The 21,798-nt window shown below is 38.9% G+C and overlaps 1 protein-coding gene across 1 annotated transcript in view; it reads left to right on the top strand.

The window, feature by feature from the left end:
- The first annotated feature begins 1,584 nt into the window (after window positions 1–1,584).
- Window positions 1,585–21,798, top strand: part of cbl (Cbl proto-oncogene, E3 ubiquitin protein ligase) — a 97,905-nt gene continuing 77,691 nt past the window's right edge. Inside the window, exon 1 of the mRNA XM_039764228.1 lies at window positions 1,585–2,291. Within this exon, the coding sequence (XP_039620162.1) occupies window positions 2,145–2,291 (147 nt within the window). The 5' untranslated portion in view covers window positions 1,585–2,144. The remainder of the gene's footprint in view (window positions 2,292–21,798) is intronic.

The following is a 21,798-nucleotide window of genomic DNA, read 5'->3' as shown; positions in this document are numbered from 1 at the left end:
GTGATACCTGTGCAGATTTCATCCTGTGTCAGCATCAGTTTAAAGCCTGGTATTTTCCTTTATCCTAAAGAGAATTACATTAGGATGATGGGATTGGGATTAATAAAGTATCTATCTATCTATCTATCTATCTATCTATCTATCTATCTATCTATCTATCTAATGTGTTGGCCTACTGTGGGTAAGTACTCTCTGTGAAGTCCCACCTTGTAGCCAATTCTGCTAGAACAGACCATGCTGATGTTACTTTTTTTCTTCTCTCTCACCATTCCTCACACATTCCACAAATGTCATCATAATTGTGTCCTGTATTAAACTGGCATTGTGGTTGGTCTTCTATCAAGATCTTCTATCAGGTCTCCACCTCCTGGTGACCATATGCATAGCATTATATGGCTTCAGAAAATGGATGGATAGTTAATGGATTTTGGTTACAATTTGAATGTTATCTCTGATATATATCTATCTATCTAGACAAACAGCAGAGGATGAAGATGATATGTAACCAAGGGTTGGAGCCGTTCAGGACCAGCCTCTCAAAGGTCCTCATAATGTGTGAACCTGGCATAGGACTCTTGGGAACAGAGGTCATCAGTGGATTTAGCCCCTGGTCTTTTGTGCAAAAGATGGCCCCTCCCCGCTGTTCATTTTTACATGTTGTGTAGACAATTGCAAATTTTTCAGGGCCCCCCACTCTTTGATTTTATTTATTGGAATAATACTTGTGAAACTTCAAGGGTGTACCATGGAATCCTAACAACAACAACAACATTTATTTATATAGCACATTTTCATACAAAAAGTAGCTCAAAGTGCTTTACATAATGAAGAAAAGAAAAATAAAAGACAAAATAAGAAATTAAAATAAGACAACATTAGTTAACATAGAAAAGGAGTAAGGTCCGATGGCCAGGGTGGACAGACAAAACAGAAGAAAAAAAAAACTCCAGACGGCTGGAGAAATAAAAAATCTGCAGGGGTTCCAGGCCACGGGACTGCCCAGTCCCCTCTGGGCATTCTACCTAACATAAATGAAATAGTCCTCTTTGCCACTGGCAACTGGTCTAAAGTCCTTGGGATGTTTTCCAAGGCAGAGCAACCTTCTGCAAAGTGGTGGAACATGTACTGAAAGACTTCATAGTAATTACATTATCGATCAAGGACAATCAGATGCAACATTGCGGGGGACTAGTCAGCACTTGGTGCAAGGCAGAAAACGGGCTGGTCAGGATGCTAACACTTTAAAATGCCAGTTCAGGTTGAGGGCATTCTAGAACTACCATTTAACTAAAAGCTCACCGTCTATAAGAGGAAAGGCCATGTAGACACAGGGAGAATGTGCAAGCTGCATACGGACAACGATTGGAATCGAGATACGAACCTACTACGCCTGATCCGTGAAACAGCGGGCGCTAACCTCTGATGGCTGCTCAACCATGCCCCTCGATTCCACAACACGCGCGCTCAGTATTAGCACGTCGGGCACGAGTACCAGTGAAAGATATAGTGGGCGGTCGTACACGCGCACGGTGCAAAACGTGGAGGGAGGAGGAGATGATCGCGCGCGTGCCCGCCCTGGTGCGGCTGGGGGGCGAAGCAGCCGAGGAAGGCGGTGTTTCGTATTCTTATTTATTTTGTTGTCAGCCCCTCCCTCCCTCCTCCCTCTTGTCCTTTAATATTGAATTCCGCTGTTTCGGAGTGCTTGCTTAAACCAGCGTGCCGTCCAGTTTGTAGCTGTCATTGGAGAGCCCGCCCGCCTGCCGCTCGCTTTCAGAGGAAGCGGAGCTGTCGACAATTAGAAACGGAAGCCGGGGCAGACTCTTTCTGAAAAGCAAAGGAAGGAGCGAACGCACTGCGAACAGCTGCTCTTGACGGGCGGGTCCAAACCCTCGTCTTTACTTTTTTTTTTTTTTTTGGACTGTTCGTTTTTGATATTTTTAATGGGACATTTTCACCCGTGACAACCCTCAGTTGTGGGACTCTGCCAAGTCTGCTTCTTCTTTCCCACCCCCCCGGCTGCCGGCCCGGCGCCGCAGCCACCTCGGGGATTTGTGGGCCTCGGCCTTGGCTTTCGGGAGTGGCTGTCACCCAGGGGTGCAACGCGGAGCGCTGGAGTAGGAGGGTCCGCTGCGCCGGCGCCCGCCATGGCGGGGAACACGAAGAGGGGTGGTGGGCTGATAGGGCTCATGAAGGACGCTTTCCATCCGTGCAACTACCATCTGAATGCACACCATCAGCCTGGGGCTGTGGATAAGAAGACCGTGGAGAAGTGTTGGAAGCTAATGGACAAGGTGAGTGCGGAGATGAGGGGTCGGGTGGGTCACCGCTTCAAGTCTAGCTGAGCAACAGTGTCCTCCGCTTGGGTGCAAGTTTCGGGGGTAGACGCCCGTGCCTTAGTGGTCCACCTCAATTTTGCAGCGATCAGTATCTTCTTGCATTAAACGCTTCTACATCTTTTGCTCACGGTAATATTTTGGTCACCAATGCATGCATCTGACTATTTCTTGAATTTTTAATGTCTTCACCTCCGGTCACAAGTTCCTTAACCCGATGAGGAATTAGGTTTTCTCCTGTAAGCCTGCACTCTTGAGTGCAAGTGTGTGTGCGAGCGAGCGAGTACTGCTGCTGCTGCTACGTTTCCTTTGGTTTTTACAAATTGTTTTTCTGCACTATTTTGGGTGCACTATTACCACCTATTCGACACGAGCCTATTTGCAGGGAGCTGCAGTAGAGGGACCTTTTTACTAGCTATTCTAGTTATTTTATTTTAGTTAATAACTTCATACCTGTTTCTAGACACTGCCTAACATAAAATGCATTATTGACCATGGAAGTTCCCTTTTGTTGTAATATGAGCTAAAACTTTGACAGATTCTTCACTTTTAGAGTCTCGCGTATTTTAGATTAAGGGTTTTTTTTATTTTTTTTTATTTTAAGCTTAAAACCGTAACGGGTAGTGATGGCATTCGAATTCAGTGATGACAACCATCCCGTTCTTTTCTTTTCCACCCCTCGGAACAGGCGCCGGTACCTCTAATTCATAATGGATATATGCTCCTTATGTCACTCTGTCACTTTAAAGAAGTGCACTCTTTATTTATTTATTTATTTTGTTAGTTCCCAAATACACTTCCCGTTTTCCGCCGCTCTGGTCATTTATTTTTGTATTTCTTCAGTAGAATGGATGACCCGGTAGTGCTATTGGTTGCCACTGCTACTTTATTGTTCCTGAGTCCAGAATTCAAGTTAATGTGCAGTTTTCTTTAATTTGCATCTTTTCCTCATGTCCACATGATTTTATATGGGTGTTGTTATTTCCTTCTACACCCCAAGTTCATGCAAATCCTGTAAATCGGCCATATGTGAGTGTGCACTGTATTGAACTACTCCCTGTCAAGGTCTCCTCCCTGCCTTACTCTTGAATTTGCTCCAGGCCCCCACATGATCTTGTGAAGCAATAAGTGGATGTGAAAGTGAAGGTTCCAAATTATGGATGCAAGAAGTAACCCATTGATGTTACATTAAGTTTCTCAGCTTTGATATTGTAGTGCAGTGTTTCCTAACCCTTTCAATGTCTGAAATGTTCACACACCCTACAAAAGCAATATCACATTTGAAGATGAAAAAGTCAGATTTTTGAAGTACTAAGGGTGAGCAGAGTCAAAAAAAAAATCTTTTAACTCAATGCATAGTATGTAAAATATAAATTGAGCATTTACCTTTTTAAATCTCAATCTTCTAGATGTAGCTCCTAATGAAGCATAGACACTCTATTGATGATCCAGGGGTTGGAGTGTCCTGCAAAGCATCAAGCACTGTGAGGAAATGACACACAATCGATCAGTTGACGGGTCTTGGGTATTGGAGACCCTTGCGAAGCAATGGGTGTCGGCGTGTTGCTAAACATTGAAACACAGTTGACAAGCATTGTCCCCCAGTAATACTTGCACTAAAGTTCACAAATGGATGCAACACATGGTTCCAAATTGCTGGGCTGCTGCCAGGACCGCCAACAGGACAGATGAGCTGAGTGTAAGCCTCCCTTTTGAGGCAAAAAAGTCAATCAAACCTCAAAATCGGTGACGTTGCACGATCAGAGGCTTGCACGAAGCAAGGAACCTGCAATGTGCATTTCTGCTGCTCATTCACAGATGACGATTGCAATGATTGATCCTTTTCATATCATTGACCAGGAGCACTAACTGGTTGCACAACACACCTCACTCAAATTTGGTGAATCGCGACTCGGTCTTCATCTTTGTCACACCCCCTGCAATGCCATCTTGCACCCCAGGTTATGAACCCCTGCTGTAGTTGATTAGATGCTTTACGTCAAAAGCAACAGAAATATTGCAGTACATGTTCATTGGTTTGAATGGATTTATAATATTTTTTATTTTTTTTATTGCCTGAGGGGAAATTTATCTTCTTCAATATTAAATACAAGCAGCAATAACTTTTATTTGTTCGTTTTTTTAAGTTATGTAACACAATGCATAGCATATTGAAGTGTTACTATATCTTGAAAAAGAGGACATAAAAGAAATTAATAATTAAAATTTAGAATACAATAATTTATATCCTGCTACTACAGTAACATCTTAAACATAACATGTGAGGTACTGTTATTAGTCTGACAGATCATCCAGTATGCTTGAATTCCTTAAATCACTTAAGGTGGATATATATTGTAAGTGTAATAAAAACTATTACATATTCAAGTGTGAAAGTGATAGCTACAGTAAAGAACAATTCGCTGTATTAGTCATGTAAAGCCAAGAATGGTGTAAGCTAATCTAATGACAGAACAAATGTTGGAATTCAAGAAGTCAAACAGAACAATTAAAAATATCTCTATTGATATGGCTAGTAGTAAAATGTAAAATTGGGGATGACTTCATAAGTGAAAGTATAATTGACAAAACGCCTTACATATTAAAGTATAGCATTAATATCTACAACGTTAATTACAATAAGCTTTTTCTGTAAAGTAGAATTGAGAAAGAAGTGTTTGACTTGAACATGCTGCTAACAGATCCAATAGAAAAATCATTGTAATTAGGAAAAGAAGGAAGCAAACACAGAAAGAAGTTCTAATATATATTATTTTTACCGATTTATTTATCAATTGATTGGATTTATTATCTGTCCCGAGTGGCTGAATTCTTGTTTGTTTTGCTGAATTTCCTCATCGGATTAATGGATATTATCTAATCTAATAACGTATAAAATGCAAGATTCAGTATCATAACTTTCTCAGACTCTCTTGATCCAATTCAGGGTTGTAGGTGACTGAAACCTATTCAGGTGAAAAGTAGAAACCAACCCTTGCCAAGGTTTTCAGTCCATTGCAGGATCCACTCTTTTGAACGGTATTACAAATTCATGACTGGGCAAGTTTAAAGCAATTAACGTGCATTTGTTTTGGGGGTAATGGAGGAAAATCGGACCATCCTGGGTAAACCCAAACTATGTAGAAGTGTGCAGACCTCATAAAGACAATGATTATGTGATGGATTCAATCCCAAAAATACTTGGGACCTCTGTGTCACCCTTGATCATAAGTCAAGTAACGTAAACGTTTGAATAAAACAGTTTTTTCAGCATTGCAGTTGCTGCTTATACACACACACACCCACACACCATCTTGTTATATGCATATTCGAGTGTCAAGTATAAAGAAAGTCGCAGTCTTCACTGTAGCACCAGGCTTTAAAGGAGGTACTACAGGTAGCATTGCTGCATGACAGTTACCAGAAACTCAACATTTTGTAGTTGATGTGTTTTGCCTGTGTTCATGAAGATGGATTTTCCACATTCCAAAGACAGGTCAGGTTGACGGTGCATTATCACAGTATTATTGTGTTTGCCCTAAGATTAACTGGCAGTATGTCCAGAGCATTTTCATAAAGAGACAAATGGCTCTCTGTCATCTGGTTAGTTAGTCTTGCACAGAAACGGTTTAAAAGTAGTCTCATTTAGATTTTTTGATGGCACCTCAGTTGAGATAAAAGTTAAAAAAAAAAAAAAAATCCCCTCTTGCTTATATGTGCAATGTTAGGAGCTTGCAGTTATAAAGTAAATTTAAAAATCCTCTTAACATGAAAGGGAAAAAGTTTTGAGTCCTTAACCTGGGTAAACCTAAAAGTGGAACATAAAAGAGGCAATATTTCTACAATAGTATTCTTTGTTTTTTTTTTTAAAATGTGTTAAGAATATAGAGTAATAAAATAAAGCAGTGGGTAGTTTACCAAAAATACCACTTTTTTTTATCTTGATACCACAGTGCTGTTAGACTACTATAACAATGTTCATTTTCACCCTCTGCAGGCCTTACACACTCGCAGTCCAGCTAAGGAGTGGACTTTCAAAATCTTGATGGCAATACAGTACGTTAATTTTCAAGGCAGTCCTGTTGCATAAGTGCTTATTATAAACTGAGTGTTGGCAATACCTGTGAGAAACTGTGTACTGCTATATTGATAAAGTGGATGTAGTCAAAACAAATATAAATGAAGAAGGTCAGAATTTACAATGTTTGAACACCCAAGGGCTTTATCCTCTTCAATAGTGTTCTGAGTTTAAGCAGGCAAACATGAGGTGTTGAGGCACCTGCCTAGCCAAATCAGTAGAATCAGCTCTTCTGATTCAAATGTTATATCGATGAGTGAATGAGGAGAGACGCTAGCCTCTTCTGCCATGAAATGATACAAGATCAAGTATCTGGTATACTCTTTTTTACATTTCTCATTTATCAGTCATGTCGTGTAACTCTTTTTTTTTTTTTTTTTTTAAGGCGCCAAATTTGTGGCCTGTCTATCTTTTCATTACTCTCTCATAAAGCGACGTGTTGATATTTTATCATGCTTTGCTTCAGGTAATGAGGTCCCTAACTTTTGCACTTTTTCTAAGGTTGGGTACAATTTTATGCTTGCATCTCTCAGATTTTTGCCTTAATGTATTGAAAAACCACACTTTGGAGCTCATGATTGGACTTGGCCATACTAGAAATACATGTGTGGTTTACGCATTAAAAGTAGTAGGTAGTGTAAATATCTTTTATATTTTTAGAGATATTTCTAGGAAGTCTGTTTCTTATCTGTAGATTTAAACAATAGTTAATCATCTGAAAGCTACATGATTGTGGAGAAATTGTAGAGGAGAATAGCAGTTTAACCTGTTTAAAAGAGAAAGTAATGCCTGAAGTGTTTTGCTTTTTGCTGGGAGCAGAATTATGGGGGGCACATTCACGGATGTGGTAACTTGATAAAACATTTTTTTTTTTCTGTTAAATCTTCAAAGTGTTTTTTTTCCGGGAACTCTGTCTTTTTAAGTCCCTAGTAGAGAGATTAACTGTTTAAAATATATAGAAGGAACCAGTGGCATTCAAGAATTTACCTTAGAATCTGCCATTGTGTTAAATTCTGCTTTTTTATGTATTACACATTTAGCTGTAATTTCAGTTTAGGTGTATAGTTTTCATTTGTTTTATATATTAAAATGGTTTTATTATTTTAAGTTGTAGACCAGATATCTATTACAAATTTTCATCCGTTGATGTTTACCTTATTTTTTTCTCTGATTTCAAAGCTTCTGCCAGGTGAATTGTTCTGTAGTTGCAGTCTAAAGTAATACTCCACCCAAAAATTGTTACCCTGTGGTACATGTATTGATGTTGACCATGGGATTCAGTGGAGATCCACACTGAATAACAGCATACAGTACCAAAATCTCAAACCCCAGGTATTGCATAATCGGCATGTCACATATCCAGTCATATGCTCACAACAGCCCAAACTCTTATATTGTAAATAAAGTTTTGATAAAGACAATTTTTAAACGTTGAGCTCTTTGAAATGAGGTGAACCTTTTGAAATGGAAAAACTGCCTGTCTCCACTCATTCATTCGTCAGATGTCCTTACTTGTAACAGCTCATTCAGTAGCTGTCTTTGTACTTTATGTGAAGTCGGCTTTGCATAGTGTGTGTGTGCTGAGAGAGCGTGAAAAGTGAGTGAAAAAATTACCAAGTGGAAAGAATGCCCTGTATCTCTACGTATCTGAGATGCTTCAACAAGCAGGAAGTCCGTTCCCTGATGCAGCATTTTGGACTTTTAAAACAGCAGTTAGAGAAACTGCATTTTATGGTATACTCGGTCACGTTTAATTCCTGTTTGGGACAATTTAGACATACGATAGGATACCTGACATGAATTATACCTAATGAGTAACTGAGATTTTTTTTTTTTCCCCATGAATGTTTTGATATTATTTCCTGCTTGTTCAATCCCTATTAAAGCCTACTGAATCTGGAATTTTGTTATCTCTATCCCACATGAAAGCAAGAATAATTAATTTTTTGCCATCAGTACTAACCATGAGGAGTAAATAACAGAAAAAATCAAAATAAATCTCTTTTTTTTGGGTGTGTTTATCGCTCATGTCTTCAGATTGTCATGCTTTCTTCCATCTGTACAATAGCTATCCGACCATAGTTTGCTGTAAAGTACTTTTCATGACACAGAGTCGCCTAGAATCTGTTTGGCATAAAAAATCTGCTAAAGTTGTCCGGGTGCTATTGTGGTCTTAAAGTTCTTTATCCAGGTCTCTTTAGCAGCTGGTTTGGCTGTTGTTTGTTATAGCTACCCTTAGTTTTTAATGAACACTGTGTATACCAACTTGGGTTTTCTCACGACTCGCACAGTGGTTTGTTCGAAGCAACCAACGGCTTGAATTCCTGCAGTTTTTGAACAGTGACCCTTGTGCCATTACATTGCAAGGTCCCCACTGAAAGCATTCTGTTCCATCTTTCTTGCCCTGATCATGAAGCACTTTACTGTTGTTAGATTTTGGGAATGATGTACAGCTTCATCCTGTAACTTTGCCCTGGAAAAAGTGGGTTGAGAAAGCAGGCAAGGGGAAAATACATAAACTTCTTCACATTTAAGTGTCATGCATTTGTTCATTGTAGTGAAGCAGGATATTTCTTGTGGTCAGATTAAATTTTAACAGAATGATTACATATACAGATGTAATTAATTTCAATGAAAGGATGTTTTTCATATTGACTAGATTCCTGCAATTGTCAAACTAGAGTATCAATAATTAAAAGGTTCTTTTTTCTGTGTCATTACGCTTAACACGCTTAATTCCTAATGCAGTTGTAGGGAGCGAGATCTTATGCTGGCAGCAGCATTGGTTGGACATTACCTGCCCTGAGTGATCTGTCCATCATGGGACTCGCTTAAGTATATAACCTCACAGACTTACTCCAAACTGTAATCCTAGCTTAAATTTAGGTGAACCTTTTTTGTGAGCTTGTTTTAACTTCTTCTTTCCTGTTAATGGTTGCACTTTTCCGTAATATCATTAACTTGCTAGTGGAAGGGTGGAAAGAGGTGAAAGAATTGCATCTTGAACTGACACAAGACAGACTAATTAGCACCATGTTGTTCAGCTGAGCTAATATGGCAGTTCATTGGTTAATGCCGCTGTCCCATGCCTGGGTATTATCTGTAAAGAGTTTGCACATTAGGTTAGGTTAATTGATAGTTACTAATTGATCTTTTATTTAAGAGTGTATATGTACATATAATTGGACATTGGTGTCCTTTTCCAGGACAGTTTCCTGCCTTGTACCCAGTGCTACCTGGATAGGCTTCAGCGGTCTGTAACTCTGAACTAAATTTAGCACATTTAAGGATGATATGTGGTGTTATTCAACTCTGGAGATAAATTGAGACCTGGGAGGTTGGAGCTGATGCAGGAGATATTACCAATAAAAACAGTTTGTCTTGGTGTGTTTAGTTATCAGTCATTAAGCAGGCTTATGCATGATCAAGCAGTCTTCTAACCTATTTCCCTTAACTTGTTTGTCTTGCAATTCTATTTTCCGTATGAAATATAAAAATCAGTCCTGTATGGTTTTTAAAGTGTATGTGCAACTTTATTAGCATACTACATAGAAAAGATACTCTATCTAGAGGTCTTTTTAGCAGTGATTTAACCTTGTGGAATGCTTTTATTTTCAGTAATTGTTTAATGGTTAAAAAGAGAGAGGGGTTGGAATCAAAGTCAAGTCAAGCAAATTTTATCTATAGAGCACATTTAAAAACAACAGTAGTCAACTAAAGTGCTGTACTATTTCCACAAATACAACAGATACATACAATATATACAGTTCATATATTTGTGTGTGTGTGTATTTGTATGTATGTAGTTAGCTATCTTGGCTTGTGACAAAACATGTAACATCCCTTAAAATTAAGTTTATATAAGGGTTCAGTTTCATTTGTGTTATTTTTTTTTTTATGTTTACAGCTATTTTAACATGGATCCTCGCATAAAAGTCCACATCTCATATAAATTGACCCCATATATTCTTTTGTTTTGAACACTACTTCTAGCATTATTTTCTTTTTTTTTTTTTACTCTCAGAAATAAAACTTGTGTGCTAGTTTATGTACATTTTCTACATTCGTAATTAATTCATTTACAATACAATACAATACAGTTTATTTTTGTATAGCCCAAAATCACACAGGAAGTGCCGCAATGGGCTTTAACAGGCCCTGCCTTTTGACAGCCCCCCAGCCTTGACTCTCTGAGAAGACAAGGAAAAACTCCCAATAAAAACCTTGTAGGGAAAAATGGGAGAAACCTCGGGAAAGGCAGTTCAAAGAGAGACCCCTTTCCAGGTAGGTTGGGCGTGCAGTTTGTGTCAAAAGTAGGGGGTCAATACAATACAATACACAGAAATACACATTTGATGATCATTGTTGCTTCATAGCAGACCATCTTTTTAAATGAAAGGTTAGTTTTAAATTTGGATTATTACTCAGTAAAAGTGTTCAATCTATGTACATGATGGTAACATGTACAGAGTATTTTTAAAATTTTATTTACTAAATAAAGTTCCTCCTCTGTGACATGTGGGTAAAGATGGAGGCTGTCAAGGCACAAGCAGAAACTTCAGAAAAGATAAATTTGCAGTAAGTTGTATCGTTTCTAAGTATTCCACTGGTACAGTCAAGTTGCATTAGTTTAACGATATGACCAACAAACTGAGTCACTCTGAGTGTTGTGGGCCATATTACATTTTCTACTGTGATGTGTTAACAAAAATCCTCCCAGTAACAATAGCTCAACCTATCTGTGCTTTTTGCTTGTGGATGCTATGTTCGATTTTTATCCAAACCTGTTGCACTTCTCTTCCTTATGTGTAAGTTTTATTCTGTCTATGGGCACTGATCTAGCATTTTGGATTTGAATCTTATTCCTTGTGGTAATCTGTGTGTAATTTGCATCTTCTCCCACATTGATTTATTTTGCACTGTTTTCCCTCATATCCTCAAAACACAAAAAAATGTTAGTTAATTGGTATTTCTAAATCCACGTGGCCACTTTGTTTAGGGTTCTTTCCTGCTTTGCACCAATTATTGCCAGGGATAGGCTTTGCTTCCCCTGAACTGCATGAAGCTGCTTTGAGAATGTAATGTATGTGGTTAAATCTTATTGGACAATAACCCTCGCATTTCCTTTCTGATAATAGAAGCTGTATAAATAGAAATGTACACTGAACAGGCACAACATTAAAAGCACTGACAGGTGAAGTAAATAACATTGATTATCTTGTTACAGTGGTAGCAGTCAAGGAATTGTATATATTAGGCAACAAGTGAACAGTCATTTCCTGAAGGTGATGTGTTGGAAACAGGAAAAATTGGCAAGCGTAAAGATCTGAGCAACTTTGAAATGGCCAATTTGTGGCTAGAAGACTGGGTCAGAGCATCTCTAAAGTAGCAGATCTTGTGGGGTGTTCTCAGTATGCAGTGGTTAGTACCTTCCAAAAGTGGTCTCAGGAAAGATAACCGGTGAACTGGTGACAAGGTCATGGGTACCCAAGGCTCATTGATGTGTGTGGCAAGCCAAGGCTAGCCCGTCTAGTGCGACCCCACAAAAGAGCTACAGTGGCATGACTTATGTTTTTCAGCAATGCTTGCCATAAGAGAAAGATGTCCGAGAACACAGAGGCATTGTGATGCCCTGGGCAGTGTTCTGCTCAGAAACCTTTGGTCCTGGCATTTTATATGGATGTTGCTTTGTCACGTACAGTACCACGTACCTAAAGATTGTTGCAAACCATTGAATGCCCGATGGCAATTTCAGCAGGATAATATGCTCTGCCACTCTCCAAAAATTGTTCAGGAATGTGACAAAGAGTTCAAGGTGTCAACTTGGCCTCCAAATTCCCCAGATCTCAATCCAATTGAGCATCTGTGGGATTTTCAGGAAAAACAAGTCTGAACCATGAACACCCCACCTCTCAACTTAAAGAACTTGAAGCATCTGCTTCTAATGTCTTGGTGCCATATACCACAAGGCACCTTCAGAGGACTTGTGGAGTACATGCCTCGACGGGTCAGATGGTGTATACAATAGACTGTTGTTTCAATTGAACCACAAACTGGCAAACTTAAATGGGGAACTGAAAAATCCTGCATTGTATCTGAATGTGGCAAGTTTATTTCGGGGAAAAATACCACATAAGAGCATCTGGAGTTACCCAAAACAGAGTGGAGAAATTTGAAACCAGCCATATTCAGTTTGAACTATTCACAGTTCCATTTGAATACAGTTGTGATTTCAATGTGAGTATGACCGCCATACTCCATATAGCTCATTTGATATGATCTTTCAGATGCTTGATTGAGGTCATTGGGTGACTGAAGATGTCACTGTTTTAAACTTAATTCGCCTTCATGTTGATGAAACTATTCCAGGTTGTACATATTCTTGTGACATGGAATATCATCCACATTAAAAGATTCACAGGTGGGTACTCTCCTGCCAATAAAGGACGTACCCAACTGGAATCCAGTGTTTTTTTTTTTTCCCCAACATGTATTGTTCCTTCCAAATGATTTGAATCTGCAGAATTTTAGATTCACCCAGTCAGACAGTGTTTTCCATTTCTGTTGTGTTTTCGTTCCTTAGATCAGCGGTTCCCAAACTGTGGTAGTGGTATGCAGAGACTTTTCAGGTGGTATGCATCGCGGTCCCTGAAATTTATCTGTGCAAAACCCTTTATGACAAGCCTGTTGTGAGCAAAAACCAATGAAACTGTTTCAATACAATAATACGTGGAGTCCCAAATTTAGTGTGGTGTGAAATTTCGTCATCTGAATAAATTAAAATCTATTATTCAAATCAGTATTTAGTTCATTTAACGCTACCATAATTCCGTTACGCTGAAGTCAACTTCTACTTCTTCACTGTTTGAGCTTTTGGTCACTAGATGAAAGCACAACGCCGACACTATTTAGTCTTCGGTAACTCTGCCTCACAGAAACCGCTCGCGTTTGTTGTTATATCGTGCACTGCCGCTGTATCGCATCATAGTCACTAGATCTAAGCACAAAGCTGATACCATTTTGTCTTCGGTAACTGCGTCACATACAGGCTGAAGGCAGGATTTAGTTTCGGGGTGGAATTTATCAATTTATGTACGTGGACAAATTTTTTCATTAATTTTATGCATAATTTCTTCCAATTCTTTAACTTTTATTCAGATTTTCTGGCGGTTTAGACCCAATTTCCCCCCTTACAGCTCTCCCTCCCTTTGAACAAGGTGCGGGTGCTACGTAACACAACTCACTTAACCTCAGGTGGTACTTGACGTCCAAAAGTTTGGGAGCCCCTGCCCTATATAATTGCATCCACACATTTTTTTTTTTTTACACTTCAGTGACTCGGTTGTGCCAATGTCTTTCATACCCAATACATGGCAGGTTATGATGAGTTATGTGTTTGGATATCCATCTTTTGACACTAGATTTATACTTGGTTGTAATCAATCCATGATTTTGACTGTTTGTGTTGCCCATTTTAAAACGGAAGGCTTCTTCCAACCACAGCATTGTTTGGGTTAGGGCTGCAGTTTTGAAACATTATTAATGCTGTCGTGTGTGTTGGAGGCAAAGCTGCTGTTCATCACCTGCTCATGGTGGTGCATCTGGCCTGCACTGAAATGTTTAGTCCATTCTCCCACTGAATTACACGTACACACGATTTGCCGATTTTTGCCGCTCTGCTATTGGTATGATTGCATGTGGAATCTTAATGGATTGATACTGTTGATTTGGAATTGCTGATTAACTACACCAATAATATTTAATAGTTATTGCTACAACATTTATATATTAATGTTTTATTGTTGTGTGTGTTTTATTTAAATTATGACTTTAGGAAAGCTAATGTTTCGTAACAGGAACTAACCACAGCTCTTAGATGACAGCAACTTTTTTGGCAGAACACCCAGACTTTGCAGTTATTAGCCAATCCTTGGTTGGTAAAGCTCACTGCTTATTGCAGCAGCACAAATTTACTAAATTGAAAATGCAGAAGTTTTGTTCATGCTCCTAAAGTTTTAAGCAATGAATAATTTTATACTTGAAGCATCCAAATCACTGTGAATAGAAACATGTAAATTTGTCTTGAAGACAAAATTGCTGACCAAGGGACTGACTCAGACTAGTTGTACTTGGGTGGGAGGGATTTGAGTTCTACAACCACAACAATTTTGTGCCATTCAACTTGTAAACAACTGTGCTATAAATAAAACTCTAACCACTCTTTATCACAACAGATCTCTTCAAATTTTGTCTCACCTTGTGATTTGTGATTAATAACAGCTATTGATCTTGCTGGCTAGCCAGTGAATGGAATTTCATTTCACCCAAGTGCCTACTTACAGAAAGGCATCCTCTATTTCAGTAGTCATTTATGTGGAAAGGGAAAGTGTATTGTATCTATAAAAATGCACATTTAGGTAAATAAGGAGATAGAACAAACAAAGGAAAATTAACCTTACAGCAGAAATGAAGAAAGGTACAACTGGATGACTAATGCATAGAAATGTATGAATGATCTATCTGCCTAATCTTACAAGAGAGGAGAGCAGTTAGTTTGTTGGTCATGTGGTTAGTTAATAGCTCAGTTATCTCACTGTCTCATTCTAATATTATTATATGGCCACAATTTTGTGATCACTTGCCCATCACAGCTCTATGAGCTTGTTGGGCTCCCCATTCCAAATCCATTGGCATTGATATGGGGTGACCCCAACCCCTTTGCCTCTGTAACATCTTCATCTCTTCTGGAAAGGCTTTCTGAAGTGTGTCTGTGGGAATTTGTGCCCATTCACCCAAAAGAGCATTTGTGAGGTCAGATGATAATGCTGGATGAAAAGGCTTGGCATCCCAAAGGTGTTCAGTAGGGTTGAAGTCAGGGCTATGTGCAGCCCACTCAAGTTCCTCCATGTCTTTATGAACCTGGCTTTGTGCACAGAGGCTCAGTCATACTGGAACATGAAAAGACCCTTGCGAAACTGTTCCCACAAAGTTGGAAGAACACAGTCATGTTAAATCTCTATGAATGCTGAAACATTAACAGTAACCTGTCATGGGAACCAAGGGGCTTGGCACAAACCCTGAAAAATATCCCTAGACTCTCATCCTTCCTCTACCATACTTTACAGTATGCAGTCTAGAAGCATTTTACTGACAACTGCGAAACCCCGATTTATCCATCAAACTGCCAGATAGTGGTGTGTGATTTATCAGTCCAGAGAACACTTTTCCACTGCTATAGAGTCAAATAACATGCTTTATGCCACTTCAGCTGGTACTTGGTGTTGTACATTGTAGTCTTAACCATGGAAACCAGTTCATGAAGTTCCTGGCATATATTTTAAGTGCAGATGTTTCATGCAGTGGTAGTTTGGAACTCTGTTTTGGGTTATAATTGCCGATATTATGCACTTCAGCACTTGGTGGCCCCACTCTGTGAGTTTGTGTAGTCTTCCCTTTCCTGGCTGAGTTTCTTCTCGGTGCTTCCCCTTCATAGTAATATCACTTCCAGGTGAATGGCGCAAATCTACCAGAACCGAACTTTCATGTCCTGACTTCTGTAAAGGTGGAATGCTGTGACAGGGCAACATTTAAAGCCAGAGAGTACGACCCATTCTACAGCCAATGTTTGTCAATGGAGATTAATGGATATGTGCTTGAATTGATGCACCTGAACTCAGCTCAGTGTCCACATACATTTGCCCATAGTGTGTGGTTTTAGGGTCATTTGTATAAAATGTAAAAGTGGTCTTTTTCCATCAGTCTGCCCATCCACATGAAACACCTTGGCTCCTAGTGTACTTGTTCTATTAAAATTTGACATGTTCATTCTTTAAAGACTTGCAATGTCTAATAGAGCTCACTATACAACTTTTTGAAATAAAAAAAAAAAAAGTTTTTGGCAAATTGTCAGTTTCTAGTATTGTTGATTCGCGTTTACTTGGCAGAAATTTTAAATTCATGTTTAATGCCCGATATTTGCTCCTGATAGTTAAAATCTTTAATACAAGGCACTGCAGTAAAAGCAGAGGCATGTAATACAGTATGTAGGTGAAAATCCATTGTCATGCCATTGACTTTCTTGGAACTTGGACATACTTGCTCACATTCCTGCTTCTTGAAGTCGTACTGGGTTAGATAAGTGATCTTCATAACCGTAAACCTAAAAAATGACAGAAGACATGAGTTTTGAAGTAAGGCTATTATAATCCCCTCATCTTGGTGCTTGAGAGTGGCAACATGGTAGATGTTGATTCGCACATGCAAGAAAGAATTTCACTGTTGTTTGTACGTATTTCAATAATGACCCTTTAAATCAACACTTAGATTTTCTTAAACACCAACCCTTTACACAAATACAATTGTGTATTATGGTAGCTCAATGTGGTAATGCATGGTATTAATTACAAACGGTTGAAAAGTTAAAAGTTTGCAGTCAACTACTTCTTGGTTAAAAGTACTTTTTTTAGTATTTATGAGGTATATTGAATCCAAATCATAACTTAAAAAAATATTGAGCATGGTTACCCATCCTTGTATTGCCTCTTAAAGCTATTTTCCATTACACTGAGAAGTAACACTAAAATGAAAATGTATGATGAACTCAGCACTTCCATAATGTGCCTTTTATGAGCTTCTGCTTGCATATATTTCAAAATTTAAAGGTACAACCACATTAAAGTTTGGTGGTCTCATGCAACTGAAAATATTTAATATCAGAACACATCACCCATACTAATCTCCATCACCTAGTAATTCTCCACTGCAATAGAAGTGAAAGATGGATACATGTACAATGGACTTTAGGGGAAATGAGAAGCACTTTAGCTGACATTTACATTTTTTTGATTGTGAGCACTTATTGACCATTTTAAGGCACTCTTACATAATTTTGTATCAATAACAATAATGCATTTGAAAGGACATTAAAGTATAAGAAGATGCTGTAAACTTAAAGGCAAGTTTGATAAACAATAATTGTTTGAATTGGGTTAACATTAATTTATCTACCGTATTATCTGTTACTACTCTCTCAGTCCTCAAACTGGCCTAAATCCTTAGTTTAAATAAATGTAAAAGCACCCAATTTAATGACAAAATGGTTTACTTTGTCCTAGTTTGTGGTGTGTGTGTGGTGTTTTTTGTACATGTTTTCACAGCACTTTAGTTTGTGCTTTTCATGATTACAATTCACATTCCATTAGAATGAAGCATTTGAGACTAAAAAAATTTGTTATAAAAGGGATTTTTGTCATAATGGAATTGGAACATAGGACACACTTTTGGCAGTTACGGTTCATAAAGTGCACTGTGGAATTCCTAATTCGATGGCAAAGGCCATTTTCTTCTTGCTAGCAAGTTTTTTTCTGTAAAGTAAATTGCTCTGGTTACATAAAGTGGTGTCCATAGTGTGCAGTCAGTATTAATAGACCTCGCGGTCTGGGGGGGAAGGTGGTCAGGCGTCCCTCTCGGTCTCTGGAACATACTCCTCTTTGACTTGCATAAATGGTCCCTCTGTGTCCATAAAATCAGTGTCCATCAGCTTTCATAAACGACATCCATTAGATGATATCACCAAATGGATTGACTGTCTCTCTCTCTCTCTGGCTGCCATCTGTTCTTTTGAGGTTCACCCCCCCTTTAAAAAAAAAAAAACCTGGTACGTTTCACTCATAAAACGTTTGAGGAAATGAAGGTCACATTCGTAATTAAAAACCAGTGGATCTATAAATTTCATCCATCCATCCTCTTCCGCTTATCCGGGGTCAGGTCGCGGGGGCAGCAGCTTGAGCAGAGGGGCCCAGAATTCCCTCTCCCCGGCCACTTCTTCTAGCTCTTCCGGGAGAATCCCGAGGCGTTCCCAGACCAGCCGGGAGACATAGTCCCTCCAGCATATCCTGGGTCTTCCCCGGGGCCTTCTCCCGGTTGGACATGCCCAGAACACCTCACCAGGGAGTTGTCCAGGAGGCATCCTGATCAGATGCCCGAGCCACCTCATCTGACTCCTCTCGATGCGGAGAAGCAGCGGCTCTACTCTGAGCCCCTTCTGGATGACTGAGCTTCTCACCCTATCTTTAAGGGAAAGCCCAGACACCCTGCGGAGGATACTCATTTCAGCCGTTTGTATTCGCGATCTCGTTCCTTCGGTCATTACCCATAGCTCATGACCATAGGTGAGGGTAGAAACGTAAATCGACTGGTAAATTGAGAGCTTTGCCTTACGGCTCAGCTCTTTTTTCACCATGACAGACTAATGCAGAGCCAGCATCACTGCTGACGGCGCACCGATCCGCCTGTCGATCTCACAGTCCATTCTTCCCTCTCTCGTGAACAAGACCCCGAGATACTTGAACTCCTTCACTTGGGACAGGATCTCTCCCCGCCAATCCTGAGAGGGCACTCCACCCTTTTCCGGCTGAGGACCATGGTCTCGGATTTGGAGGTGCTGATTCTCATCCCAGCCGCTTCACACTCGGCTGCAAGCCGATCCAGAGAGAGCTGAAGATCAGGGCCTGATGAAGCAAACGGGACAACATCATCTGCAAAAAGCAGTGACCCAATCCTGAGTCCACCAAACCGGACCACCTCAACACCCAGGCTGCGCCTAGAAATTCTGTCCATAAAAGTTATGAACAGAATCGGTGACAAAGGGCAGCCCTGGCGGAGTCCAACTCTCACCGGAAACGGTATAAATGAATACATTTGCAAAAAGAAAATTCAAAGACACATTCAAATACAGCAAATTAAAAAAATTGCAACGTGCAGATGTTTATAGGGTAAAATCTCGGTAAATTTATGAAATGCATTGAAAAACTGATTTGTAGCATAAACATGAGGGAAGCTCCGCAGTCGGCACTTTTGCTGAAGGATGAGACAAAAATGAATCCTCAGTTTGATTAATGTGCTCAGCAAGGTCAAACCAAACCTCAAGAGGCCCAGAAATATGCAAAAGAGTCTAGCTGTGGTGAATCTCCAGAGCTCCACAAGTACAGCTAAAGTCAAATTTGATTAACCAAATTTGATTTGAATCCCACCCCTAGATATGCCCTACAATGCCTCCAGTTAACAATGGCCCCGCTGCAAGAGTATGACAACTATCGGGTAAACCAAGTGACATAAACATGCATTCTAATTGGCTGTTCATTGGAACTCTTAATCACGTTTTTTGGGCAAGTGCAAAGAAATATTTGTGGTTTGCTCCCTTTTTTTGTATGAATTTTTTTTTTTCCTTTAACCTCAATTCTATAGAAAATTGGCCAGGTCCAAAAAAAATATCGTTCTAACCTGTATTTCTGTCGTCCTCATTTCCACTTACACTTTGCACAAATAGTTTAATTCTAGATATACAGTGTAGGTGTGATTGTGAATACTACATAGCAAAATGTTGTTGTTTTTTATGGTCAGAGTAGTATCTGCTTGGCAATTGTCATTGAAACTGCAAACATTCTCTTATAAAAAGATAATTGCACTTTTTTATCCTTGTAGAAAGACTAGTTCCCTAACTTACTGTGTACAGTGTGCTGATGCACTGCATACATTATTTTGATGACAGAGACGTAGGTCACTGATTAATTAAAATACTGTTAGAAATAAAAACAATGTTGCAAGCTAACAAAAAAGAATTACAAACTTAAGAATATTTACCTTTTGTATTTTTAAAGGGGTCTATGTGGCAAGGTTAAAAAAATATAAAAAAGGTAAGCAGAATATATAGTGTTTACACATTTTTCTTGCAGTGGAATTAATTAAATTAAGAGTATGGAAGATTGGAATGACTTAACATCAAAGATGCAACAGACCCAAGCATCTTCAGTGCATGGTCCCATGATAGCCTGTGTAACATTGAGTTATAGCTTCTCCAATTAGCCCGTAAATGTGAAGTGTAATTCATTAGCTTCTAACTTGAGAGTGTAAAATAGGAGAACACCCTTAGAATTGTAAGCTGTGCAGTATTTTACTAACTTGCAGAAGTTGACAAAGCTAACTTAGCATTTCTGTCCCACATTGGTTCCTCTCCTTGTACCTGGTCCATCTCTCTGCAACTCTTGGTTATGAACAGAATGGATTAAAAAATGAAATGTTTAGTTTGTTGTGTACAAAACAGGGGTAGCTGTAAATGTCTTATACTGTACTTATTTCTTACCAGTAGGCAGTGTGTTTGCTATTTTGTATGGCTGTTGGGTGAAAGGTTGCTGGTTTGTTCTTCACCTTGACCTCCCTTATGACACAGAATGGGTTACACTACCTTCCTGTAATCCACTAAAGCAGTTGAACCAATAAAGTGCCTGAAAATGGCGTCTACCGTAAAAAGGTGCTACATAAAATATTGGTTGTGTTTCCTTAAAGGGTCAGCTTTGATAAGTTGCTACATGGAAGATTTTATTTCACAGATTTGCTGATTTCTGTGACTCTAATATTTATTGTAATGATACTATTTTTACATGACCGTTAAACCATGTGACCATGATGCTGACGGGAACATAAATTATAAAAAAAAAGAAGTGTTTGTTATAACATTATACGTGTGTATGTATGTGTTTATTTGATCATGTTCTTAAGGCACTTGGATGATTCTCGTACTCAAATCCAAGTTTTATGGTGTGATGCATACTAGTTGTTTTTTCACTTTCCACTAGTGTAGAGCTTTCTGCACTCGTCATTTCAGGACAAAGGCGAAGCTTTGAAATGGAAAACAAGGGCACACTATTCTCTTCAGGAGATATCAAAAGTCTTGACCTTTGTTGAAATTTCAGCCTTGGTTAAAGCAATTCAGATGTTTGTGACAACCCCTTTTTCATCTTCAAGTGTTGCTGGTTGCAACATCTTAAGTGAATAAAGGGTCTTTTTAAGTTAAAATGAATAGAAATGTAAAAAGTGTTTGCTGTGGTAAGTGTGCATAAGCATCTTTTCTGTTGGTGTAGATGTGACTTTTGATATTCACTTTTTCATAAAATGTTTGATTATCTGCTTGAAAGTTGAAATGCAAGGTATTTCAGCCCAGAGTCTGTGAATTATCTCTGAACCATTATACACATGACTATAATTCACATTAGGAATGCAATGTATAGTGTAGCTTTTTTTTTTATTTTTAGTAAATGGTTAACATTTAAAGTTTACACCACAAAGTTGTACTGTTTGCTTTGCATATGCTCTGAACGTTGTTCCAACGGCTTTCTGTATTAACGGTGTGGTCTGTGGCAAACATAAGATGGGTGACTTTTTTTTTTTTTGGAGAGATGTGTTTCCTACTCTGTTTTCTTTCTTACTCATTACTCTTGTTTTTTCTTTATTCTGTACTTATGAAAATTATTTTAGTTTGTGGGAATCCTGCATGGTGTGGGTTTTTTTTTTTTTTTAAACCATTACTCAGAGTTATATTCACCTACTGCA

Source organism: Polypterus senegalus, chromosome 9 (genome assembly GCF_016835505.1).
Source record: "Polypterus senegalus isolate Bchr_013 chromosome 9, ASM1683550v1, whole genome shotgun sequence".
NCBI lineage: Eukaryota > Metazoa > Chordata > Cladistia > Polypteriformes > Polypteridae > Polypterus > Polypterus senegalus.
This window is presented reverse-complemented; position numbering and strand designations above follow the sequence as displayed.